General features: G+C 43.6%; 1 protein-coding gene across 1 annotated transcript in view; it reads right to left on the reverse strand.

The window, feature by feature from the left end:
• VAPB (VAMP associated protein B and C) overlaps nt 1-27,702 on the reverse strand; it is a 49,891-nt gene that overhangs the window by 9,665 nt on the left and 12,524 nt on the right. Inside the window, exon 2 of the mRNA XM_080812586.1 lies at nt 13,475-13,627. Coding sequence (XP_080668712.1) covers nt 13,475-13,627 — 153 coding nt within the window. The remainder of the gene's footprint in view (nt 1-13,474; nt 13,628-27,702) is intronic.

Raw genomic sequence — 27,702 nt, forward strand, 5'->3', positions numbered from 1 at the left:
CCATGAAGGGGGGGATGCTCACCTGCGGGTGGCCCGCCATGAGGGACTTCCCTGTGCTCTACCAGTCCTAGTGCTGTCCTTCTCCGGCACCTTTCGTGCAGGGCACCCAGCCAGGGTTCTCTGGCCTCTGAGCCCCATCTCACGGCTTCCCCTAAAGCTTCACCATCAACTACCCTCTGCGGGAGGTAAAGGGCACGTGTCCTAAACCTCAGTTTGTCCTGAACGCCAGTTCACAAACGAAGAACCTGAGGCTAAACGAAGTGACGTGACTTGCTCAAGCAGCACAACTTCAAGAAAGAGCCAAGGGCAGCCCAGCACCCTTCCACCACACACTGGTCACTCCAACAGGAGACAGAGGCACATTCTGTAAATTCACATTCCCCATCACATCTTATAAAAGTAAACATGACACGGCACAGAAATGCGAGTGTCCCCTCAACCTTGACAGAGAAAGTCTACCGCAATCCCACACCACACCGGATTTCGGTGTTTCGGTATGCGCAGTCCCCGGGGCAGTTCTGCCGCCCACACCATCCGTCTGATGTGCTCTCAGCTACAGGGCACTCTACTGGGAGACCAGGACAAAAATCAGTAAAAAATCAGTAAAAATCAGTCGCCCCAGGTTACAACCTTTCTTAAATTTGGGCTTTATACGGGGCACCCCGGTAGGTCAGTCAGTTGCGCATCCAACTCCTGATTCAGCTCAGATCATGATCTCAGGGTCATCAGATCGAGCCCTGCGTCGGGCTCCACACTCACAGCGAAGTCGGCTTCTCCCTCCCTTTGTACCTCCTCCCACCAGGCGTGAGCTCTCTAAAATAAATAAATCTTTAAAAGAAAAAATTCAGGGCTTATACACATAAGACATCAAGTCTAGATAGCAACAGAGATATTCTGAGTACCCCAAATCCAAAGCGAAACCATCAGCAGAGAGAACAAAAGGTCATTTAAAACCCAAGACCACGCCACCTGGAATTCCACTCTTGCAGGTACAGAGGCACAGTTCCCTCCCCAAAAAGCAGTTCTTGCTGGTGGCTTTGAACCCGGAACACAACTACTGCCCTTTCTGGCACCAGCAACTGAGCAAGAGCTCTCCTGTGGGCGGACCTGGGGCATTGTTACACACGTGGGCTGAACACTTAACCCTGGGAACAAATGAGCGGACGAGCAGGTCAGCCCCACAGACTCTTCTTCTGAAAGCTAAACTGCCATCGCGCTTTGTCCACCTCCAGGAATAATGCAACCGGGAAAATGCACATAATAAACTAGAGGGCCAATGGCTTCGCATGTACTGTGGTCTTTCTTGGACAGGGACTGTCAACCTTTTTTGAAGTTGGGTCATGGTGTTCAAACTACTGTCTGATTAATGTTCCTGGTTTTTTTTTTAAATTTTATTTATTTGAGAGAGTGAGAGAGCAAGCATGAGTGGGTGGCAGGGAGGGGAGTAAGAAGGAGAAGCAGACTCCCACCAAGCAGGGAGACAGACAGAGGGCCCAATCCCAGGACCCCAGGATCACACCTGAGCCGAAGGCAGTCGCCAACCAACCAAGCCATCCTGGATTAATGTTAGTTTTTTAAAAATTAATGTGAATTAGGTTTTGAGAGTTTCAGATTTCACTTGGCTGTGATAAAATCCTGCCCTGGTATTTATTTAGTACGGGAAAAAAGAGAACTCTGCCTTAGACGACACTCAGACCCCCAGCAGCGCAAAAGCTCTAGGAGCACAACCACCTCATCCTTGAGTTTACTTTTCCAGCCGTGAAAGGCCCCCTAGGGTCTGCCACCATGGAGAGCTCTTAGGCTGAACCAGAATTATCTGTAAAGAGCACCCAGTGCACAGGAGAGGACAGTAATCAGAAGTTGTTGCTAATTTTCAGAGTGGGCTCTGTAACTCAAACTACATCGGGACACACACAGACAACCGACAGGTCCAGGGAACCAAAGTCCCCTCCACCCGCAAACAGCCTCAGAAAGACCTGCTGTTCCCCCTGTAAATCCCTGCAGTGCACGTGAGAAAAAGGAGCCAAGAGACCTTCCTGTGGATACCAGGCATGCACTAAGGCAAAACTGACCCTTTCCACCTCTCCACCCCACCCAAGTCTCCCAATCCGCAGCATCTTCACAGCACCCCAGGAAGGGAAGGAACAGGACCTCACCAGAGCCGACTACGTACAGGCACCAGAGAAGGCGCGCTCTCACTGCACCTCCCGTCCAGTCCTCCCAACAATCCACCAAAGCAGCCCAGTCTCACTCAGACCCCACAGCCAACACATTAGAAGACAGAGCTAGAGCTCCACACTGGCTTCGCTTCCAGAGTGGGATTCCACACCCAAGTTCTCAAAGCACTACCCGCAGACCCCAAGGGTCCCCCCATGAGGTGATCCATAAAGTCAACAGCGTGGACATGAGAACACCAAGACATTCTGTCCCTCTGCCAGTGCCGAGCTCTGTGGTGACGGCTGGTGCAGAGCCAAAGTAAAACTCTGTGCCTCAGCACAGGCGAGGCAGGGTCTCCATGTCAGGCATCGCCACACACTTGCAGCTTTTTTTAAAAGACCATTTTCACTTTTAATATCCTGGAGGAAGCAACAAAAAGGATTCATTCTGCCAAACTTCAACCCTTGACAACACATCTTATCACTCTGTATGAGGAAATGCAGACACACGTGAAGCGCTCCGCTGTCTTGGGAAAGGCGGCTCCCCCACGTTTAGACTGTGAGCCAAACTAGAAGGCTTCTCCTGGAACACCAGTTACTAGAAAGAACAATGGACAGAGAAACAATGGTTATGCAGAGCTGGGCAGATGGCAGGTATCTGCTCAAAAAGGACTGAACCGCACCTCTATTTCAAGGGAAACAACTTAGAGTAGTTGTTGCCAGTGATAAAATCCAAGCTTTCTACCAAAAGGAGACCCTTGAAAAACATCTATCTGACATCAAGAGCTCAGTTTCCCAAATACTTGAAGACTTTTCTGATGAGATCAGTGATGTTTTGGATATTGTGTCATGAAATGTGTCAACATTTGGCAGATCTACATATCTCCACTAACATACAGTATCACAAAACCCATTCAGAGTGCAAGGGAGCCCAGTGCATTTCAGTGAAACAAAGCTCAAACAGTTCACCGTCATGGTTTCAAGATTCCACATTGTACTAAACTTTAAGAAAAGTGCCACTTGTCAAGTTTTGGTGTGTTATCAAGGTATAATGTCCACAATTATCTGAAAAGGCTACTGAAAACTCTCCCCTTTCCCAACTACATGTGTGAGGCAAAAATGGTTTCTCTTCACATACATTCATCAAAATAACACCTTGTAACAGACTGAATAAATGTAAAAGCAGAACACGAGAATCCAACCTATCTTCTAAGCCACACGATAAAAGAGATTTGCAAAACATGTCAAATAATGCCAGTCTTCTCAATGAATTTTTGAAGTTATTTTTCATTAAAAATGTCACTGTTAGCATGTAATTGACTTACTAATGTTATTAAGTGAACTAATACTCTTTAAATTTCCCAGTTTAACTTATAACACGATAAATATTGATATAATCCACAAATGAAAAGGCTCTTTGGGTCTACAATTTCAAGTATAAAGTGGGTCTTGAGACCAAAAGCCTGAGCCCTGTTATTCTAAACAAGTTGCCTCACCTGCCCCTCCAGGAGGAAAATAACCTGGTTAAATAATTCAAGTTAAGGCATCAGCTTTGTGTAGTGCCTCTTGGGAGAAAGCACAGTTTAAAAGAGAGAAAGCAACCGGGCACCCGGCTTGCTTAGTCGGTGGACAGGGCCTGCAACTCTTGATCTCCGGGTTGTAAGTTCGAGCCCCGTGTTGTGTATAGAGATCACTTAAAAACAAAATCTTTAAACGAATAGATAAATAAATAAAAGAGAAAGCAACTTCATACAAACCAAGCCCTGAGTCTGCGTGGATGGCACGCATCCAGGCCTCGGGCAGAGACAAAAGCACACGCGCAGGCACGCATGCGCATCTGCTACAGGAAGGGGTCTAGGGTTCCCTGTGCTCCTCTAACCAACCACCTGGCAGAGGCCTGCTCCACCTCTGCAGATGGGTGCGGAGATCCACAGGCGCCGCTGGATGTCGCAGGTGTCATCCGCACAACTGCGGGCCTAAGAGAGCAGCCCACCTACCACGCTGCCAGGTGTAGATCTGGAAGGACAGCTGCAAGTTTATCACTTACATGTGGACTTTTGAGTTCGACAAGAATGCGGAAACACAAAGCAGTGGGTACTGGCAGCCATCAGACCACCTTACGAGAACACTGGACACAGCCAGAGGCAGGGTCTTGTGAAATATAAACAAGCATGAGGCTGGCGAGCTGAACATGTGAAACTGGGAGTGACAATTGTGGCCTGCTGGTGAACCTCCAGGAAGCTCCCTCAGGGTCTGGGGTGGCCTCGGCCCTTCCCCCACCTGCAGCAGCAAGTGGAAAAAGAAGGTGTTTGCCACCCATCAGCTCTCCGCTCCTTGGGGGCTCCCCATCGGCAAGCAAGAGTGAGGAAGTCAAGTGGCCACCCAGACCCCGAGAGCCTTCATAAACCCTCACTGTGCCTCAGTATCCACATCCTCCTCTGCCCCCAACTCGGGTCGAAAGTTTGTGTTTCTTAGCTACTGTCATCTCACGTCCAATTCAATTTGCTATACCTGATTGGCTAGAACTTTACGAGAACATGACAGAAAAAATGTTGTTCATCGTTTGTTCTTGCAGCTCCACACATGCAAATTGTGACAGAAATTATGTACTTTTTTCCGTGACAGGCTATAAAAGAGCTTCCCATTAACTTAATTTATTTCACTTGAATATCAGAGACACTGATGATAAAACCCTCTTAAACAAACCATCTATCCTACTTTTAAAACATATCTGCTGATACTACATTGAAAAGAAGCCGGTTACCAGGAGACCGCTCACCATTCACCAGCGTTAATGCCTTGTGAGTCAGTGTCTGCCGTATCAGACTGCAAAAGTGGGGTCCTGTTAGGAAAGGGTCTTTGGGGGGTAATAAAACAGTGGGTCAATAAGATCAGACTTTCTTCAAAAGAGAGGAAATGCAGAATAGATGTTCCTAAACAGCTCCCCTCAGAGAAATGATGACCTCAGCGCGGCACCGCGGCTCCGCACGGGAACCCAGGCAGGCCCCCTCCCTTTCACGTGCGGCAGTGCGAGCGGAGCAAAGGAGTACAAGCCCAGCAAGCAGCGCGGCACGCGCTTTATTATGTTTTAATCTCAGAATCTTACCTTCAGGATGTCCCTCTCCTCGTTTTCCATGGCCGCAATCACAGCTCAGGCCCCCACTGACACCTAGATTTCTCCAACCAGGCGCTCTTCCTCCTTCCTCCCAGTGACTCTCCCATCAGATGACCCTGCACAGCTCCAATATAGACCCTGTCAGTCTACTCTCCCCTGCACACCCTACTGACCTTCACCACATTCCTGACCAAAAGCCCCCTCAAAAAAAAAAAAAAAAAAAAATCCTATTTCCCAAGTAAAAGACGATCAGTCAACTCTTCCCAGTCTCCTCAGCTTCCCTGGTACGGCCCCAGAACAGGTACACACACGCTGGCCATACCCTCACTCCCAGGGTGCTCTGGTATTACCAAAGTCTCTTCTTACCATGTTGGTCCTGGTCGTGTTGGCACATCTCTCCCGGTCTTCCCGCCCTACTCACGTCTCAATATACCAACATTTCAGAACTTCACCCGCTAATCCGACTTGGTAACGAGGGGCGTCTCAAAGTTCGGCGCGCATCAGAATCACCTGGAGTTCTTGTTAAAACACAGGTGATGGGATCCCACCTCCAGAGTTTCTGATTCAAACAGATCTGGGGTGGGGTGGGGCTGAGAACATGTATTTCTAACCCCATACTGATGTTGCCAGCCCAGGGACCACTCCCGGAGAAGGCACATTCAATATATCACCGAACACTGCGGCCGCCACCAGAATGCTACCTCACACCCTCGTTCTTCTTTGGGCACCTACCTTACTCTACTAGTGGACGCTGCTGACACTAAGATGCCTAAGCTCCTTTCCACATGTCCGCCCTTCTACCCAATCTGACTGAGACCAGAACTTCATGTTTTGATAGCTCACATTCTGGGTACTAGTTGTTAACTGCTTGGCAGATGGGTACCTTCTTCCCTCCCAACGTTCAAAGAACTCTTGAAGCACGCTCCCTCTAAAAAACTCCTTGGGGCAGCACAAAGAGAGGAGGCCTTCTTTTACCCTCAACCATCTGGCTTCCCTTCTGTCCTCTCCCCCGGAGCCACGCTCTCCTACCCGTAGGTTCAGACAGTGCTTTCCAGTCTTCCCATCATAACTGTCCCCTCTATATAATCTCTATATATAATAACCAAAAGGCTATTCTCTACCAAACTGCATTCAGGGCAGAGTAATGTAGTTCCTGCTCTAGTTTTTTAAGGTGACCAGAAACAAGCCAGAACTTGATCAGCTTAAAAGACCAATGTTATTAGCACACTGAGGTGAAGTAATTCTAGATGAAAGCAAAGCAACTCAGCACTGTGGGCTGTGTACCCTCATCATGAGTAAACTCAGTACTTCTTTTAGGATTCTCAAAATGCTGAAAATACAACTGCTTCCTGGGACTCTGCCTACAGATGCCTACGGATGAAACTACGAGTCTAGCAGGCAAATGACTGTATCTACTTATAAGTAAGTTAACGCTGAATGATCTCTGTGTTCTCTACAGGATTTTCCAATTCAGTACAGCCCATTTTAGATGACGAACTTCTCCTCGTCCACCTGACTTACTTGTGCAGAGACCAGTGCAAACGTACCTCGGTGTCACTGGAAGATGAGATGTGCCAGATGCAAAGCAATGACCAAAGAAGAGGCCTCACTCACTCTTTTTTATAAATGTATTTAAAGCATACATCTTTTTAAAAATTCCAACACTCTTTCCTGTTTCCTATAATACTTTATAATGGAACACGATATAGCCTTTTTCTGATTAACTCTTGGGATTATGAACACACATTACATTCTCTCTTAGAAAGACCTACAAGCCATGGCTCTTGGGACTGACAAACCGGAATACCGAGAACAGGCTGCCCTGAGACTTACGTAACTCCAGGTCCCTCTGTTACTTCTGAACATTCTCCCTACTCGCCCTTCTTGATGTTCCTGTCCAGCCCCTCACTGCGGCTATCTCCCAAAGCCTCTCACTTCATCCTGACCTGTGATGGGCAGAACACCAGGACAAGGCTAACAGTGAGGCTAAAGTAAGAGAAGGGGTACCTGGCTGACTCAGTTGGGGGAACATGTGACTCCTGATCTCAGAGTTTAAGTTCAAGCCCCACATTCAGTGTAAAGATTACTAAAAAAAATAAAACCTTTAAAAAAATAGGGCCCCTGGGTAGTTCAGACAGTTAAGCATCTGCCTTCGGCTCAGGTCATGATCCCTGAATTCTGGGATCGAGTCCCACACTGGGCTCCCTACTCAGCGGGGAGCCCGCTTCTCCTTCTGCCCCTCCCCCAGTGTGCTCATGTGCTCTTTCTCAAAAATAAATAAACTCCTTAAAAAAAATTTTAAAAATTTCAAAAATAAAGCAAAAGTAAACAAGAGAGTCAAGATGAGGAGCTCAAGTGTTTAAATATGCAAGAAACTGGGGCACCTGGGTGGCTCAGTCAGTTAAGTCTTTGTCTACAGTTCAGGTCATTATCTCAGGGTCCTGGTATCGAGCCCCACGTCAGGTTCTCTGCTCAGCTGGGAGTCTGCTTCTCCCACTCACTCTCCCTCTGTGTCTTCTCTCTCTCTCTCAAACAATATAAATAAATATGCAAGAAGCTATAATGAGAGAAAAGAATGTAACTCTTGGCTGCTCCAAATTTGAGCTTAATTTCTGCAGAAAGCTGAAGTTACCATTCACTAAGTGAGATGTTCAGTGTACCTGATAAGTCCTCATGATCATGATCTTTGAAAATATAAAGAATAGGGGTGCCTGGGTGGCTTAGTTGGTTAAGCATCTGCCTTTGGCTTGGGTCACGATCCCAGGACTCGATCCCCAGGAGGGGCTTCCTGCTCAGTGGGGAAGTCTGCTTCTCCCTCTCCCTCTATTGCTCCCCATGCTTCTGCTCTCTTATTTACTGAGAGTGAGAAGCTGACTCCCCACTGAACAGGAAGCCGGACTTGGATTCGGGGCTCTATCCCAGGACCCTGGGATCATGACCTGAGCAGAAGGCAGCCACTTAACCAACTACCAACTGAGCCACCCCGGTGCCCCAAATAAATAAAATCTTTAAAAAAGAAAGAAAGAAAGAAAGAAAAATGTGAAGAATAAATAAATAGTGTCATACTCCTAAAAAGTGAAACACGGGAGTCGTAAGAAACTTGAATATCACAGTAAACTTTTAAAAAAATCTTTAAAAAGCATAATTAGCCTGAATTTTAATTAATTTCCTTTTGTAAAAAACCAGAATTTCTCATTTAAGTGGTAATAAAGACTAAAGACATCTTTTAGGTATGAATGTAAGTTGTTCTTATCTGAGAAGACTAAACTTGGTTCATGAAAATCATTTATAAAAAGGTTTCCCTTATCAGAGACTTTCAAAGCAAATGATCAAACAAAGAAGAATGTTGCTGTTAAAATGCCCAAACCCCCCAAATTGAGCTCCTGCTATCAGCACTTGACAGACGAATGCCTGGCTTCTTTCTCTATAGGCAGTGCACTTACTGCTGGTGCTAATCACCTAAAAGCTCAGCCCAAGGTTGACTGATCCAGGGCAGGCAAGCAGCTCCATTAAACTGAGTCAGCAAAATCTTAAAAGGATTAATTATCAATTGCAATACTACCCAATTACATTAATTGACCAATGTTTCCATCCAAGAAGAGCTGCTGATATGCATTCTCTGTCCTCAGGATTTTACTGGAAGAACTTTATGCTTTAACATGTGATTGAAAGGAGTGCTGGAAAGGGTTGTGCGTCAGAAGTGAACACTGCTCCTTAATTCTCTGAATTTTAATTTAAAATACTGATTCAGACACTAGCATATTTGTGTTTGTTTGTCTTTCATCCATTTTCAATTCCCAGGGTTCACTTAGTAAAGTGTATCTGTACCTAAATATTGGTATCTTTAATGACTCTTTCCAATGCCCCCCCACACAGATATTTTGCATTTCTAATTTGCCTGGTACAAAGGCAACCAATGTGCATAATTGAACTGCAAATGGAAGCATGCTTGCTACTTTAGTGAAATTAGAATTCAGTGAAGGTTATAAAAATATTAAACTTAATATCATATTACAGGAAGCATAAGTATTTTTGATGGGCCCATAATTTTACCACTTCACCTGCTGTATCCGCTGGCAAACATGGTTTGGAATATTAATGGAAAACTCCCTCATTATTAAACTGCAGTATTAAAAAAAAAAAAACAAAAAACCTACAACCACTAACAGCTTACCACAAAGACATTTTCAGAAATTATCTACCTTAAAAATATTTTCCCACCAGACAGTTCAGAAAACAGATTTAATTTTGTAAAGGTAGAACAAATGGGGAGCCCCCCTCCACTGCTTCAAACAATTCATTAATTCAAAAAGTTCTATTTTCCTTGCATTTAAAATCTCAGGGGGCGAAAAATCCAATCTCCTCTTCTCCAATCTCCATTTAAGTGTAGCTATTTTGCTGAGGTCCAGATTTGAATAATTCAAAACCATCTCTAGTAGATGGTGTGTATCAAGGAGCAAAGGCCAAAACCATGGCATTCTGGGCCAATTAATGCAAAGAAAAAGCACTCTGCACCCCCTCACCTACTACAATGCCTCATCCAATAGGTACCGACCACAGAGAGAGCTACTCAAAGAATGAGAGGAGATGAGATGAGATGAGCACCTACATAAAGGACAAAGAAAAGGACTCCCATCCTAGACCCAGGTGACTGGACCCCAAACCATCCCTTTGGGAAACCCACACATTTTCACCTACAGACACAAAAAGTTTAGGTTATGCCTGTTTCCAACCATTGCTTTACCACCTGAGTTTTTAAAACGGAGCTGTTATTTTTTAAGGACTCAATAAGTAATTTGCCACCTTCTGGAGAAAATAACACGATAGGCCAGTGTCTGGACTTCTGACGCACAACGTAAGCTCCCTTGAAAGCTAAGAAGAGTCTCACAGGGTGTGTCAGAAAGGCATCTGACAGCTGCAAAGCCTCCCCGAGTCCCCAACCGAGTCCCCAACCATACAACCCTGATTTGTGCGCCTTCAAAACCTCAGTCCCCCGGCCAGCTATGTGGGCGGATCTCCTCCTCCTCCTTCTCTTTCCTTCCCTCCCTGCCCCCCTCTCTCAAAGGATGATTTATAACCTTCCCTAATAGCCAGCACATCCCAAGGGTTTTCAGAAATGGGAGAGAAATAATGTACTAGGCATGTCCTTTGCGAGTATGCCGTGACATTCTGTGTGGTAGACAGGGCAATGCTGGTAGTATTTTAAGTTGATCTGATGGCCACCTTTTTGTAAATTACATTTGAAAATTCACTAGTGGCTTTTCACTAGAAAAGAAATGCATATCCTAGAAAGAAAAAGATACATATTTCTTCTTGAAATTAGAAAAAGTCAACTAATAATATGTATGGAATTAATTTATTTCTAAAAAGGCAATTCAAATCTGTACAATCCACATTCAACAAAAACTAGCCAGTTTTTGTCAAAGCCAGTGGGAAAACAACACAATCCCGTCCTATGCCATGCGTTCAGTTAACACGGCACTGGAAAGTACTCCGTGAGGCAGATACTACTCCTTCCATTCGACAGATGAGCAAACTAGAACCTAGAGACATTAATGGATTGGCCCAAGATCACCCAGCAGGTTAAACAGCACAACTAAGCTTCCCGTTCAGGCTCCCAGACCTCCCATCTAGTGATCTCTGAGGAGAGTCGGTGACACCAAATGTGGCCGTGTATACACCTGGCCTTTGCACAACAGGCACTGCCTGTCTGCTGGTGTCTTTCATGTCCTGAGGCTCCCTGAGGCTTCTCTCCCAAAGGAACCTAGAAACTACGTACTCACCAAGATGTCATCATACCGCTGCATTTGAAGAGGACCCTGAAAAACCCAGCACTTTCCACCTCAAGATATGAATGTCTAATCAATGATACAACGGTCCCTCTGCACAGAAAACTACAAAAATGCGTGGCAGCTTCCTTTGCCAGCTGGAGATGCCGTCCCAGAAATGCACCCAGTGCACCTCATGCAGTGAGATAAGTACACACCAAATAGAAACAAGGGAGCCCTGTCTCATGTGCAAACATGTAGGAGGAAGGCCTGTAGACACATGGGCATTCTACTATTCAATTACTTTCCCCCAAGTACATAACATTTTGAGAACCACGCTACTTTATATTTTACATTCATTTGTAAGTAGGGCCACCCTTAACACTGGTGAGGCAGCTTCATATCACCAAAGAGCCACTGAGGGAGGAGCAGAACTGGCTTCAAGTACCAGCTCTGCCACTAATCACCCATGCAACTTGAGATGACGACACCCACTCTCTGTGCCCCCGTTCTTATCTGCAGAAGAAGCGCCGCAGCCACACAATCTTTGTCTTCCTTAAGTTGGGAATTATAAATCAAACCAAATGCCCAGGGTCGTTACTTCAAAAAAATTCCAAAAAAAAATTTTTTAATTAAAAGAAATTGAAATAGGGGCACCTGGGTAGCTCCATCAGTGAAGCATCTGAGTCTTGGTTTCAGCTCACGTCATGATCTTGGGGTCATGAGATCGAGCCCCACATCAGGCTCCGTGCTCAACACGGAGTCTACTTCACATTCTCTCTCTCTCAAAGAAATGAATAAATAAAATCTTAAAAAAAATTCCTATGATGGGGGGAGGGATGAATCTTTCTGAAAGAGACACACACATTTATATTTCATACAGGAAAGCATACCTACACTGTACAACTGCCTGTTGAGGCCATTTTATTCAGAAATGATGTTGCTGCCCTCTTATTTACCATGAAAATTGGTAATTCTCATCTACTGACAATCTTGCTCAAATCTGATATGGGCAAAGAAATCAAGAGGAAAACCAAAGTCAGTAAAAGAAGGGAATAAAGATTTCAGGTGCCCTTGATTACAATAGAAAAATGGAAACCATATGGATCCAAAGGGCACAGAAACCAGCGCACTGGTTCCCCGAACCAGCGCACTGACTTTAGCCCGGGCTTTGGAGCCAGACCCAGCGACCCCCTTCCAGGCGGTGTCACTTGCTGGCTCCGTAAGCCCACAGCCACCGGTCTCCTCCTTAGTGCGGGGCAGGTAACGATGCATCCTCACAGGCCAAACGACAGAAACGACAGGAGATAATGCATGTGCTGGTCCAGTGTAAAGGACACCCTCGATGGAATCTGGCTCTCATCCTCCTGACTTCCTGAATAACAACCCAATTCGAGAGTCCGGATCAGCTCTCACAGCCTCCGAGAGAAGCACACGGGGGGGATACTGGTGTGGGAGCACCATAATGAGAGAAACCAATGGATGTGGGGAGTAAGAGTTTGCAGAAATGATCAGATAATGAAACACCTTATATCCTTCCAAAGAGGTGAATCATTTTCTCTTACGTGTCAAATGAATAGCCAAATGCATCACAATCAAAATCTGTCATGGAAAAAGCCAGTCAGGTACCCATTTCAATGAGTAGTAGCTTCTAATGATGCAGAACCCTCTGTGACACACAGTCTCCTGATTTTTACAGGATAAACACACACTCCCCCACAGCTCCTCCACAAATACAAAAGGCATCTTGGATCCAGAAGTTCTAATGAGCTGAAAGTTTATTCCATTTCTAAAAAAACATTTAAACTCAAACCCATCACTTACATCTCCTTAATTCTAAAATCCAATTCTCAATCTGGGCACTTTACCAGCATCTTTTCAAAAGCTGGACTTTGGAAAATATATGCATTCTCAGACAGAAAGGGAAAAAACCCATCAGACACTCACAGGACTTTCACCCTTGGATATATTCCAGTCTCCTCAGTCCTCACCTCCCCGAGCTTTTCACCATCAGTAAAGTGCAGTTACCAATCATTGGGAATGACACGAGCCTAATGTCAGAAACCATTTAGCTTAAATAAGAAAATAACTCCATTTAGCGTTCTCCCACAAAGTAAAATTAAGTTTGTTTAGCCTTTTTTTATTTATTGCCAAAGGGCAGATTTAATTCCAAGGGAGTGAAAACCAAACTCATTCTGAAACAAAGTCTGAAGTTACCACTTTACTTTTGCTTTAACTATCGAGGCGCAGAAGGCTGTAAGCATTAAACCAAAGAGGCATTAATTATGGAAAACCGACAGAGGAGTGGGACCCACTAAGCTTTTCAATCAGAGGGTGGAGGGACGAGGGAGACGTCTACTGTCTTATTTTGTTATACCAAATGCAAATTTTAAGAAATCTTACTGGCTTTATTGGCCTCCAGCTCCAGGACTTACCAGATACATTAATCGAGGCCCCTGCATCGATGATCCCACTGTTGGGCCTCACGCAGTACCTACGTGGCGCTGTGGTCTTCACTTTAAAACACACGTTTCGGTCTGTTGGGTTGCCGAGCTTTAGGTTGGTGGTGACGACATCGGTGAAGGGACCTGTGGAATGAGGCAGAGACTGACTGGACACCTTGTGAGGAAAGTTTAGAAGACTGACTGATTTATGTCCCGGGGTGGGGAGGGATACGGTATGTGGTTAGGGGGAGGTTGCTCGCTATCCCGGACGGGAGAAAGGCACTGACGTGAACGCACGAACAGCAGCATCTGAAGTGCACCGTGCTCTCACCACAGCACCAGGCAACCTAGGTCAGCGCTCTAATGCCCGGCCTTTCCCTGCAACCTCACAACCTCATGGTTATTGTCATTTTACCAATAAGAAAATGGAGGCTTGGGCAACCCTTTCAGGTCCCCTCCCTCTTCGGGAGCTTTAAACTATTGCTCAATAAACTTTGCTTTGTTGCCCACCAAAGAAAAAAAAAAGAAGAAGAAGAAGAAGAAGAAAAAGAAGAAAGAAAACATAAAAGAAAACGGAGCCTCAGGAATATGTGTTTCTTGTCTAAGTACTCATGCTAGTTAGTGTTGGGTAGTTAGGATCTGAACCAGGCAGCCTGAATCTAAGACCAGTTTTTAACCTACATTAAATACTGATTTCCACAATAAGATGAACTCTACCAGGGAGAATCTGAAGGATTAAACTCAGGTCCCACAATTATCAAGGGCAGAGTGTGCCAAGAGTAGCAGATGTAATGAAGACTCTGAGGTGTTAATGGTCTATAAACACAGAAGCCCCCCCCCCGCCCCCCGCCACACACACACACTATGGTATTGCTGCCGTGACGTTAACCAGAGCAAGTTCAGAGTCCTGCTAGGCAGCCCACACCTGAAACGTCACATTCGGTTTTATAACTACGCAGGCAACTGGAAAGACTGAAACAAAGCTCAGTGCCCTAAGGGTATTTTTTATTATTATTATTTATTCATTTTCTACTTTATTAGATTTTTTAATTAAAAAAGTAAAACATGCTTCTTAAAACAAGCCAAACAATAAGAGATGTATAAAGAGGAAGTTAATAAGCTTTCCCTTGTCCCCTGAGGTCTAACAGGGGAGATCTTCTCACATCATCTATGCTTATACAAACAGCACATACACACACACGGGGAGGGAGACAACAAATGGGACCATACTATTCAGGTTACTCTGAAACCTGCTTTTTTTCCACTTACCACTCTATGTGGATACCTGACCACTAGGTTTATTAAGAAGTCAGTGGGAGGGTTGACTATAAGACCTCCTAGGTCCTTTTCAACCTCTTTTCAAACTGACATCTTTTCACCATGTAAATCAGTGGTATCTCTGTGTTTCCTCCACACAAGCTCTTTACTACTCTCTCTACATTTACAAAGAAATAGGTGGCGGGGTGGGAAGGTCTGTGCTGCTGCTATGTTCACAAACCAAGAAATACATAATGTTGGTTCATCCGTTCCCTAAGGAAACCCAACAAAGACATTCAAATCTGTGCCTTGAAAGTTTTTCAATGAGACTCTAAGCTTCTTAAGATAAAGATGATACCTTACCAGTTTTTGTATCTCCAGAATACAGAATACATTGTCTCTCCAGGCACTGTGCCTGGCATCTAGTAAAGGTCTCAATGTGTGTATCTAGATGACAGATGACAGACAGACAGACAGGCAGGGAGGAAACTACCTGGTGGATAAGCCCTAGCAAAATTAAAATCTCACGCTACTTTCTTGCCTTCAGAAGTGCTCTGAATATAAAAAATCAATCTGATATGGGCTCAACTTAAATATAAATTAAGAAATCAATAATGATGGAAAGGAAGAAAGGAAAAGGGACTCAGTTCCAAAATCAAATAAACTATAACCAGTTCTGACACAAAGCTGAGTCTGAATTCGTGAATTTGTTCCAATGTGATTGATGTGCATATTAGGGGGAAAATCTGAGCATAAAACAAATTTCACATTTGCTTATGCATGATTTCATCTGCAAGAAATGCTAGGTGAACACAGAAAAGTGCATGCAGCTGAACCAAGCTGCCTAGAAATACACAAATTACACCCTCTACACACACCTCAACCCCTATCAGCTACCTCAGCTCCCCTATGGGTCGGCAGCCACACCCACCCATACCCAGTGTCACCACCTGCCCTCCTTCCCCCACTGTACAGTGACCCACGAACTACACCTCCATAGGCAAACGTCAAGGTGAAGTGCCATGTTTACTGAAATACACACTGTGTTTCCCACCCATTTAATGTGTGTAAAACCATGATTAGGTTCCTGTCTGTGTGTGCAGATGACCAACAAAGTTTATGAACAAAGTTTATGAACGTTGTGCACTTATAAGTTCACCTTCCTCTTGCAAGTCCCACAGTGTTTATCACGCTATTTTATGTGGCCTGGTGATTTTTAGGAAAGCATATGTTGTTGCATTATAGCACAATCAACGGTACCACTGAGTCATCTATTCTATGAAGTTACTTACACTAGAATTTCTTCTCATTCCACAGGCAATGGCACCTTCAAGAATGACATGCCTAAAGAGAGTGTTTCCATTTGGTTATCTTTCTAGTAAGTCCTGCCTCTGGCCCTCTGGGATCAGGCATTTTGTAGGTGCAGTTGTAGCCAGATGTGGGTAAAAGCATCTTGGACAGAGCATCTCACCTACTGACGCCCATCACAAACGACCCTCTCACTACACTTGAAGTCATCTCCTTACTGAGAACCAAAAGCTTACCCAAGAGGGCAGGTACTCTGTGGCCTAAGAAGAGTTTCAGCTAAGATGAGGGCGAGCCACATGCTGACAACGCTCCATCCTTGTACCAGGTTTTTGGCATCAAGGGAGAAACAGTATCCTTGGTGCTAAAATGGTGTTTGGGGGATTATGCAGGCAGCAGCTCTCTGTGACTCTACCCTTTCCCACTCTCCATAAAGCATACAGTCTGACGTACCCCCCAGTAAGACTCTTCGCTTGCTGAAGAGTGGAGATCACTTCAGCAGTGGTAAAAGGAAAAAAGAACAGCTAAACACAACTCTGATTTTCTGGGGTCAAAGACAGCAAACACCCACACCCACACCCACACGCATGCACAAAGGCACACACACCACACATGTACACATTCCCTGGCCTTTACAGAACAACTACCAATCACAAGAACTCCACCTACGCACAACTCCAGCTCAAATAACTCTACAATGCTGGGACAAAAGAGAAGAAAACAGACAAACCATGTGTTTACACAGAGACACCTGAAAAGGGGTGGGCTTCCAAATATAAAGCCTGGGGGTGGGGCCTGGGAGAACAGGTACTTACCATTTGATGGAGATTTATAAAACTATCAGGCCTTTACGTTTTCCAGATATAAACTTAAAGTTATTAGTTTCAACAAAATTCTGTCTCAAGAACATGGAAGCATCTTCAGATCGGAATGCCAGGAATTCGTAATAGTCCACAACCACATCCAAAAAAATACAGATTTTCCTAAGGTGGTCTGAAGTATACTGAGCAGAAAATAGGGTTGTTGGCAAGATTTCACTGTGATGAAATTGAAAATATTTACTTGTTTCCAACTCAGTTTGTAGTGTCTCCTCCTCCTTGCCCTACCTTAAGAAGTTGGGGGTAGGGGCGCACCAAAATTAGGTATTTGTTTACCCCTTACATTGACCTGTTCTTCTAGGTATTCCACAAAAATAAGCCAAATTTAACTGTAAATACTAAGTGGATTTTGGAAATCCCCCCCCAGTTAATTTATTACACAATAATTTTAATAATGTTTGACATTTTGAATCATAAAAAAGTAGTCTAAATTATTAAAAGACAAACAATATTTGTAGTAATAAGCAGGATAAATAAATAACCCAGATTTCTCCCTTAATACTCAATCCTGGGCCTTTAAGTGTTTGGGATTTCTTACACTTACACAGAGTTTTACTTGTAAAAATCTAGAGGGAACTATACTGAAAATACATGCAAGTGAACTACAATGTTAAAATAGCAAAGTCTCATGAGTAAAAATGTAGACATTTTGTAAAAATAGGCCAGCCCTCTTCTCCCCACCCTGGGCAATGTACTCTAAGAATTTTATTGAAAATAAATTATATTCGATTTGAGTAATTATAGGAAATAAACCATGTTAGTGATCTCCTTTTCCCCTGTATTAATGAATTAGAATATACAAAAACCTCAATAAAAATGATGTAAGAGCTTATGAGCATCATTCAGATTTTTACTAGTCACTTTCATTTCATAAAACTGCCATTTCCATTAAAGCATTATGTAAAAAATGGGATTTTACTATACCAACATGCATATTTATCACCAATGAATTTAAACATTGCTTATAAAGTACAGAGTCAATTTTATAAATGAAATCTCCTTCAAAAGTTAGACTTTTTCCCTCCAAGAAATGAAAAAATGATTTGGAACCTCTAGAACCACAGCACATACTTTTAATCATTTTTCTTTCCAATTTTCTGTTCCTTATTTCAGATAATTTTTTTTACAAAACTAGGAACTAAGGATCTCAACTGTGAAATGAAGGCCAAAAAAATGAAGCAATATCAACTTGGGAGAAATTGAGAATAGTCCTTAACATTTTAAATTTTTGCCTTAACAATTTGAGTAATATTCTTTATGCCCTATACTATGCATACTCATCTGTGAAAATTCTTGAGTTTGTAGCTGCTCACAAATAGCGATGACTAACTTGGGTATGGTCTCCCTGACATGCTCTAAATGGAATTTAGATAAAGCTAAGCACAGTATAAACTATTTTCTCCACCATGGCGTGACTTACTGTCATTCTGAAGTGTGTATTTTCAGACAGTAAGATCTGGAACTCACCTGTCTTAGAAAGCAAAGAATACAGAGACTACAGAGCCAGCAGAAGTATACATTGCTCTAAAGGTGAAAGGAGGAACAGTTAATTGTTCAGTCTTAACAAACATGGAGCCTTGGAATCATAAAGTGCTGGTTTAAAGGCCAAGGGAAGAAGGTCACAATCCAGCAAACTTCTCAACGGTAAGAGGTCAGGTTCCAAGTACTGTAAATGTCATCAAAAATGGCTGGATAAAGTTATCAGGCAGGAAACACAAGAGCGCTTTGTAGAAAAAAGTATTCCATTAAATCTTTAAGCATTTTACCAATCTATGCACAATGCAAGTACCGCACGTCTTTTCTGTAGTCGTTCATTAGTTCATTCAGAGACCCAGAGAGAAGACGACCAACAACAGTCTTCCTTTCAGGAAATGCAAATACCATTTTTACAAAAGAGGAAGTTAAGAGCTCAGGTCCCAGTGACTGTACAAGGTAAGAGGGAAAACCGCCAAGTGAGCTCAAAATTCCATCTTAGCCTTGCTCATCTGTGCGGCCTCAAGCACATCTTATCACCTCATCGCAGAAAGCAGGACAGAAGTTTTTATGGGGCAAATACATCATTTCATTTTTACTCAGCAATTCAATTTAACTAGAATGAACATAAACACACACACACTCACACAAACAAGGAACTGTAAGACTCCCAGAAGATAACACAAAAGAAAGCTACTCGGCCTTGGGTTTGGTGGTGACTTTTCAGAGACGACACCAAAGGTACCACCCACGAAAGCAGTAACCCCAAGCTGGACTTCATTAAAATGAACATCTGCTTTGCAATGGGCACTGTCAAGGGAACAAGCAGACAAGCAGGCCACAGACTGGAGGAAATATCTGCAGAAGATGTACCTGATAAAGGACTGTGATCCAAATATACAGAGAACTCTTGAAACTCGGTAAGAAAATGAACACCACAAAAAACAGGCAGAAGATCTGAATAGGTACCTCACCAAAGAAGATATATAGATGGAAAATAAGATAAACAAACGGGAAAAAAATACAAATGAAAAGATGTTCAACATATGTCATTAGGAAACTGCAAATTAAAGTAATAATGAAACAGTGAGATACCAACACACACCAAGAGGGCCAAAATCTACAGCACTGATACCCTCAAACACTGGCCAGGGTGTGGGGCAGCAGGAGTTCTCATTCCTTCCTGGTGGGAATACAAAATGGCACAGCCACTTTGGAACAGTCTGTCTGTTTCTTAAAAAAAAAAACAAAACAAAACAAAAAAAAAACTACACGTACTCCTGCCACACAATCCAGCAATTGAACGCCTTGGTATTCACTAAAACGAGTCAAAAGCTCATGTGCACACAAAAGCCTGCACATCAGTGTTCATAGCAGCTTTATTCATACTTGTCAAACTTGGAAGAAACGAAGATGTCCTTCAGTAAGTGAGTGGATAAATTTGTCCATCTAGACAATGGAATATTATTCTGTGTTAAAATGAGCTATCATACCATAATTCAGATATGGAGGAATCTTAAATGCATATTACTAAGTGAAAGAAGCTAATCTGAAAAGGCTATATTCCGTATGATTTCAATTATATAACATTCCAGAATAGGCAAAACTATGGAAACTGAAAAAGACCAGTGGTTGCCCAGACTTGAGAGGAGAAAAAGGACTGAATGGGCGGAGTACGGGGGGACTGTCTGGACGGTGAAACTCTTCCGCAGGATACTACAATGGCAGACACATGTCCCTGTATCTATTTGTCAAAACCCATAGGACGTACAACACCAAGACTGGACCTAAGGCAGACTACGGACTTCGGGTGATAATGATGTTATTTACACAGGTTTACCAGTTTTAACAGATGCACCTCTCTGCTGCTGAATGCTGACAGTGGGGAAGGCTGGGCCCCTGTGGAGGCTGGGGTATATGGGATCTGTACCTTCTGCTTAATTTTGCTGTGAACGTGAAACTGCTTTAAAAGACAGAGCTTTTTTTTTTTTTTTTTTTTTTTTCCAAAAAGAGGAGGAAAAAAGTATTTGGACTTTGTATTAATAAGTTCTGGTAGCACCCCCAACATTTCTGATACTAAACATTAATTCTGGAATATTTATGTATTTTATACATGTAAACATAATACACACACACACACACACACACACACACACATATACATGAAGAAAGATGCTTTGCTTTGCAAAGAAATTGCTTTTTTTCCTTTATCTGGAGTTCATGAAATTCTGGTGTTAGAAATACACATCCTTCATTTGTAATATGTTCTTCACATAGCTACAATACTCTGAAACTCAAACTATATGTGTTACCAAATAACTTATATACCAAATTGATATATAATCTATCACGTCTCAGGTTTCCAGATATAAACTTCAAGTTATTAGCTCCATAACAGCTTTTCTCCCTCTGCATAAAAAAGAGCTGCATTCCTTTATATTTTTGCAAACACAATTTAGGTACAGCATCTCTCCTTTCTTCAACACTTCCAAAAAATAACTTACCATATTTCACTTTAATTCTGAAAAGATTACCTTCTGGGAAAGTAATAATCTGTCTCTAGCACCCTAGGACTAATGATGGATTTTGTTAAGACAATAAAATCATGCTTGAGGTGTCAATACAATAGACTCTGTGCATGGGAAAAGTATATAGGAAAGAGGAGAAACGGACACCATGAAGTAAACTCTGTTGGATATCTTACAGATATCTTTAAAATTTATCCTTTGGCAGTCTATTTCCATTACAGTATCCTACTGCCTCCTGCTTTCCCGAACCATCTGCAATGCACCAATCCTCACATTTTTTTTCCTTGTTTATGTAAGTGTTCCCCTTCCAAAACTGAAACTCCACGAAAACAGACACATTTCTGTCCCTCTTGTTCACTACTAATCATCAGCATCTAGAATACTTCCAGACATGAAGCAAAATACTCAGTGAATTTTCTGAATGAATGAATGAATGGCCACAGCATGATCCTAGCTATTTCAAGCAAAGGTTTTACTCTTCATGCATGCCTCCCCTGTATGAACAACCAGGGCTCCAGGTGAATGGAGGCCTGAGGCTGCTGCCGCACCCCGCCCCCCTCCAGCACTACCACCCTTTCTACCTTCAGCACAGGACTTCTGTCACCTGACACCTCACAGGTTCCTCTCCTGCTGCCCCCTTAGAGTAAACCTGCATGTGACATGCAGGACATGCCTGTCCTGTTCATCACTGGAGGCCCTGAGCTCACAACACTCAACCCTAAGCAGTAAAGGGGCTCAGTAAGTGTGTACAGCATCAATGAATGCCAGACTTCCTTAGAGGCAACTCAACTCTGATTCTGGCACATTTCCTGTAAACAGATGCTTACTCCATTACTGGGATCTGAAGTCGTGATAAATTCATGCTGTTCACATACAGGTTGAAGGTATTAAAAATGTTCACTTGAGTCAATAATACTTTCATCATTACTATTCTATGATAATTTTGTTTAAAGTTGCCCCCCTCTAAAAAAATGAAAAAAATGTATCTCAGTAACAGACAGTCAAAGAGGGTGAGCTCTTAAATAACTATGAATTCAAGAGTAAGGACACTGGGAGTTGTTTGTTTGTTTGTTTTTAATCTATTTTCTTGATTGAATTGTTGGCTCACACATTAAATCAATGCTTTAGAAACAAAAATAAGCCTTTGCAACCAATGTGTTTTTAATGGCAGACATTGGATTCCAGTATTTCAACAGAAAGCCTAACTGCGTACCTCTATTTTGAAATAACCACACATAAAGAACCCTACGTAGACACATCCTGTTCCCGAAGAAATCTTAGAATGCAAAGTGCTCTCAATTAATAAAATAATCTCTAAATTAATAAAGTAAATAAAATATCCACAGGAGACAGACACATCATACCCATTACTGGAGCAGGAGAAATCAACACCAGGAATACTCACTGGTGATCCCAAAGGCGCACCAGAAGCCAGCGCAACCGACACAGACTCTACCAAGCTTTCAGGCTGTTTATTCAACTCTTGAGTCTTCTAGCTCCTTTGGAGCAGAAAGAAATAAAAGTCAGTCAGCCACCAACTCCATGGGTGGGAAAGCTAGACCACAAAGCACTCTACTGTACTGTGAGAATTCAATAGACAGCAGTACTGTGCACGGCCTAAGGTCAAACTCAGGAAAGCTACCGGAAAAAGACACAGCTGGAAACAAGGAAGGGCTTAGAACTGAAAGCTCTTTGTAGCTTATGTTAACAGATAAGCACTTATTCGGACTATACAAAGAAATTATTGTTAATAACAAATATGCCATATTCTTACAAAGGAATACTATACAATTGGAAAGAATTAGCCAGACCTTTGTTTCTACAGGAGATGGGTCTCAAACGCATGTTACGGGACACGGAGGCTGTAACAGCGCATGAAGTCTAACAACAGTGGAAGCAGGTCACACTGAACCCTCTGGGGAGTGAAGAAAAGAGGGGAGGGTAAATGGGCAGACATGCCTTCACATTCTTAGTAAAATGTACTTATTAAAGAAAGATTTAAAACAAGTTTAACAAATTATTAACATTTAGTTATTCTGTATTTAGGTATTTATTATATTATCTGTATTTTTCTGCACTTAAGTGTTTTCCCACATAAAGAAAGCTACCAGTAGCTGATGTCAGACCCAGGCAATGTCTGAGATCATTTTCTTAACCAGAATACCCTGTTTACATATTAGAATACTGGAATCCTGAATTGTGGAGTGTTAAAACCAGTACAGCTACATCAACAGCCATTCTTGTGTAACTTATAAAAACCAAGGTTATCATTCAAAAACATGTTTAAAGTAAAAGTGGTCTCACTAATTTAAGACAAAAACCCAAAACTAAAATTTTTGACAAAGTCTATTTTAGAACTGTGAAGACTAGAAGCCTTTACCCCTCTAGAAACACTATGGCTACGTCTCTTTAATGCAATACGTTTTTTTCTAAATAGAAAAATAGCTACAAGTACTACGGAAGGGCTAAAACTACATAACCCTATCTATACTCGGAACTAGACAGAGTCAACAGCTGAAGATTATTTTAAGGTAACAGTATACCTGACTAGTATGAATTTCATCTTTCAGTTCTAAAAGCATCTTAGACCATTTAATAACCTAAATTTTTTCAATGCACAATCTTTTTTTTTGTAAGATTTTATTTATTTATTTGACACACAGAGAAAGATCACAAGTAGGCAGAGAGGCAGGCAGAGAGAGAGGGGAAGCAGGCTCCCCGCTGAGCAGAGAGACCGACGTGGGACTCGATCCCAGGACCCTGAGATCATGACCCAAGCTGAAGGCAGAAGCTTTAACCCACTGAGCCACCCAGGCGCCCTTCAATGCACAATCTTTATCCCATTGTAACAAACATCTAATAATTTTTCTCTCTTTAGAAGACCAAAATAATCGCAAGATTATAGTGATCATGAAAATAAAAAGATAAGCGATATTCCACTCCAAATAAAATCCCACCTAAACAGGAAAGTGGCGAGACAGGACTCATTTTTTTCCACACAAAGCAAGAGTCAAGACAGACATTATGCCCAAGTGAGGGGTACGAGCAGTAACACAGCAAGGGGTCCCGGTTCCTCATGGTTGTAGCTGCGGTTTTAACTTGACTGAGTTACAAGTCAAGGACACAAGGTCAGTAGAAATAAAAACTGCCCCCAAATGTTCAATCTTTAGTGAAGATGAAGGCGCATGAAGAGCTTCCACATCGAAATCTACACACCCCGATTCACAGCAGACACACGGAGTGAAGCAGAACGCATTTCGCATTCTGCTCCTCTATGGTTCACCCTACATTTTCAATTCGTGAACAGTGAGGAAGAAGAGCAGAATGTGGCTGATCAGTCAGTATGTAATCTGCTCTGGTTTCCTTTTCAATAGAGAACCTAAGTGGCTCTATCAGTGAAAAGAGTCTCAACCAGGTCAGCGGCTTGAACAAGTTCAACCAGGGACCAAGGAGAAAGGCTGTGAGACCTGGATGAAAGATATCTTACATTTCCCCCTTTTTCTGCCTTTAGAAATCATACTCATTCTCCAAAGTTCTGCTCAAACACCTTTTTTGGAAAGGCTTACCTAATCTCTCAATTAAAAAAAGTATTCCTTCTAATACCATATCCTAACCGGCTAATGGTAACCAAATATATATCCGCACCCGGTCCTTCCTCTTCCTTGATCATGGCTTGCAGGTGTATTAAACATCTGAAGCCCCAACAACGCTCTTAGATCCCACTCCCCTTCCCCAAACCCACACTTCCCATCTCAGGAAAAGGAACCACCACTCACTAAGGTGCTTGGGCCAAAAGCAGTTACCCTAGACTCCTCTCTTCCTTCCCCACCCCACACCTACCTTCAGAAGCGATCTGGAATCAGAGCACTTCTCACCACATTTTCTCCACCGCCACAGGCTCTCGCACACTGTGGGCCTAGACTCTCGCAGTAGCCTTACGGCTTGCACACATACCACACATACCATTACCCACGCATCCCACGCCTCTGAGAGCCCGCTCTCCATAAACCCGCACCTTTCTAAACGGGACTCCTGCTCCGAATCCCCCACAGCTTATCCCACAACAAAATCCCAAGCCTGCCCTGTGGCGGGCCCACCAGGAAGGTTCCTTCTCTCTCTCTCCGAGTCCATCTCCTGAGCTACTCCATCACTCCTCCACAGGCGCAACCATCTTGCGGGTCCCTGAACACACCAACTCAGTGCCACCTTGGGGCCTGGCACTTGCCCCTCTCTGCCTGGAAGGCTCTTCCCCCAAATGTGTGTATGGCTTGCACACTCATTTGATACAGGTCTCAGTGCAAATATCACCTTCTCAGGGACATGGCCTTCTCTAATCACCCTCTTTAATACAGAACCCCTTTAATATAATGCCAAACCCCTCTACGCTATGCCCCACACCCTCCCCTTCCACTGTCCCGCTGGCTGGCACCATGTTATATATATTTCCTGGTTTTTTATTTAGTGCCATCTTCCCCCCCAGGAGATGAGCTCACTAAGGCAAAGGTTTTTTCGGTTTTTTCACCTTGGTCTCTCAAGGATCCAGAAGAGGACTTAGCACGCTGCGGGCATTCCATAAGCAACTGATGAATGAACTGTCCAGGTGCTGTGCTAAGCCCTCCAGCTACAGAGATGACTCCAGGACCCATCCAGAATTAAGAAATAAGGATCTGGGATTGAGGCTCTAAGATGATATACTTTGGGAAGAAAAAGAAAAGAGAGAGAGAGAAATTACCAAAGATAGTGACATTAGCTAACATTGAGCTGTGCCAGGTCTGGGACGCCTGGCTGGCTCAGTCAGTGCAGCATACGACTCCTGATCTCTGGGACATGAGTTTGAGCCTCATGTTGTGGGTAGAGACTATAGAAAAGAAAGTGAAAAACAAAATCTTTTAAAAAATTGTGCCAGATCTATTCTAAGCACTTCACATGTGTTAACTCATTTAACGCTAACATGTCCCATAGTGAAGACTGTGAGGCACAGAGAAGTTTCAGACTTTATCCAAGGTCACGTGACTTTCAGGTCCCATCCTTTCAGGATTCACATCCAAGCAGTCTGACCCCAGAGCTCAGCTCTGAACTGGTGGGCTGCACGCTACCTCTCATTGTACTGAATGCTGCATTAAAATTAATACCGAACGCTTTGTGTCAAACCGGAGGGCAGGGAGGGTGGGGCCTGAACACTGAGGGAAGTCCTGGAGTCTGAAAAGATGAAGGAACACACCTTTTGAGCTGCCGGGAAGGCCCGCTGAGAGCTTCATGTGGCGTGTGTGGTGTGATCAAAGCAGGGCCTTCACAGGGGACATCACAGGGGCACAGAGGGATACGAGGGAAGTGAATGAAGCTGAGAAATGCACAGAAGCATGAGGAAATGAAAGGAAGAATATTAAAAATAATTCTAGGAAGATCGGTGCGAGATAAAAAAAAAAACAACAGGTCTCTCTTTTCTGACGTGGGTTCTGAAAACAGCCATTGCCTCCGCAGCACTGACCACACGTAGTAAAAACCAGAAATAAGACATTTTGCACATGCCTTTCTTACTCTAAACAGCTTATAAATACTGTAGTCGTTTAAGATGGAAAACGAAAGCTGACACTGCTTAAAAAAGAAAAAGTGTGGCCCAATTTTGAAAGGCTTTGATCCTGGCCTAGGAATTCTGAACGCTAACCTGTAAGATCTAGGAAGCCAATGGATGCTTTAAAATAAAGAAATGACATGATCAAATTTCTATTTTAGAAAAACAGCTCTGAATATTGTACACAGGAGAGCTTGAAAGGTGGGGGAAGAAGGCAGGAGCAGAAACAGGTTGGGAGACGGGGCAGTGATCGTGACAGGACAGGGCAGTGATCGTGACAGGACAGGGCCTACCTTCAGGATAGGGCAGTGGGGATAAAAGCAGCACAGGGGTGCAGAGGGTGCTGAGGTGGAGGAGAAGGGGGAGTGAAAGATGAGTCCGGGTCTTCCGGATAATCGAGCACAGAGCAAGGGCCATTCCCAAGATAGGAAAGGCACACTCGGTGGGAACCTCGGATGACTCCTGGAGCAGCACAGACAACGCTGAGTCTGAGGTGCTTTCATGACAACCAGATAGGCAGGGATCAAAAGACCTGCTCGGAGAGACAGACTTGGAAATTTTCTCTGCAGAAGTGACAGCTGAAGGCACTGTTAATGAGAAAACATAAAGAGAATGGCACTTAAACGGAGAAGACAGAGGACAGAGCCTAGGAAATGTCCACACCCAGTAAAATAAAGGATAAAGAGGTGGGCAGTTCACCAGGAAAGTCAAAAGTAAGTGCCGCAGCCAGAAACCTGCTGAACCACGAGTGGTGCCAGCCGAGGGGTAAGGCCTGAGAACTGCGAGGACAGTGAAGACGTAAACCAGCAAGTGAGATTCACTGTTTCCAGAAACTCAGTTGTGATGGAAGACTGGGCATTCCCTTCAGTGGGGGAAGGTCTGGGGGCATGCGGTTTCTTTTCAGGAAGGGGAAACCAGCCTATCTGTAGGCACGGGGCGGGACTTGAGCAGAAGAGAAATCCGAGACACCACAGCAGGCTGACTAATGGAGGAAGATACCACAGGTGACGGGGAAGGGATGGGTGAAGAACACAGGGTGAGAAGCCGGTTCTGGCCCGGAAACAGGAGGCAAGGATGGGTGAGAAGAGAAGTCTGCAGGAGAGAGAAGAGGGCCCGCACCGGGCAGAAAACCCTTACATATTTCCAAGTGGAAGGCGCTGCATCCACACGGGTCAACTGTTCCCGCTGACTGTCCTGGTGGGGTTC

Source organism: Martes martes, assembly GCF_963455335.1.
Source record: "Martes martes genome assembly, chromosome: 9".
Taxonomy (NCBI): domain Eukaryota; kingdom Metazoa; phylum Chordata; class Mammalia; order Carnivora; family Mustelidae; genus Martes; species Martes martes.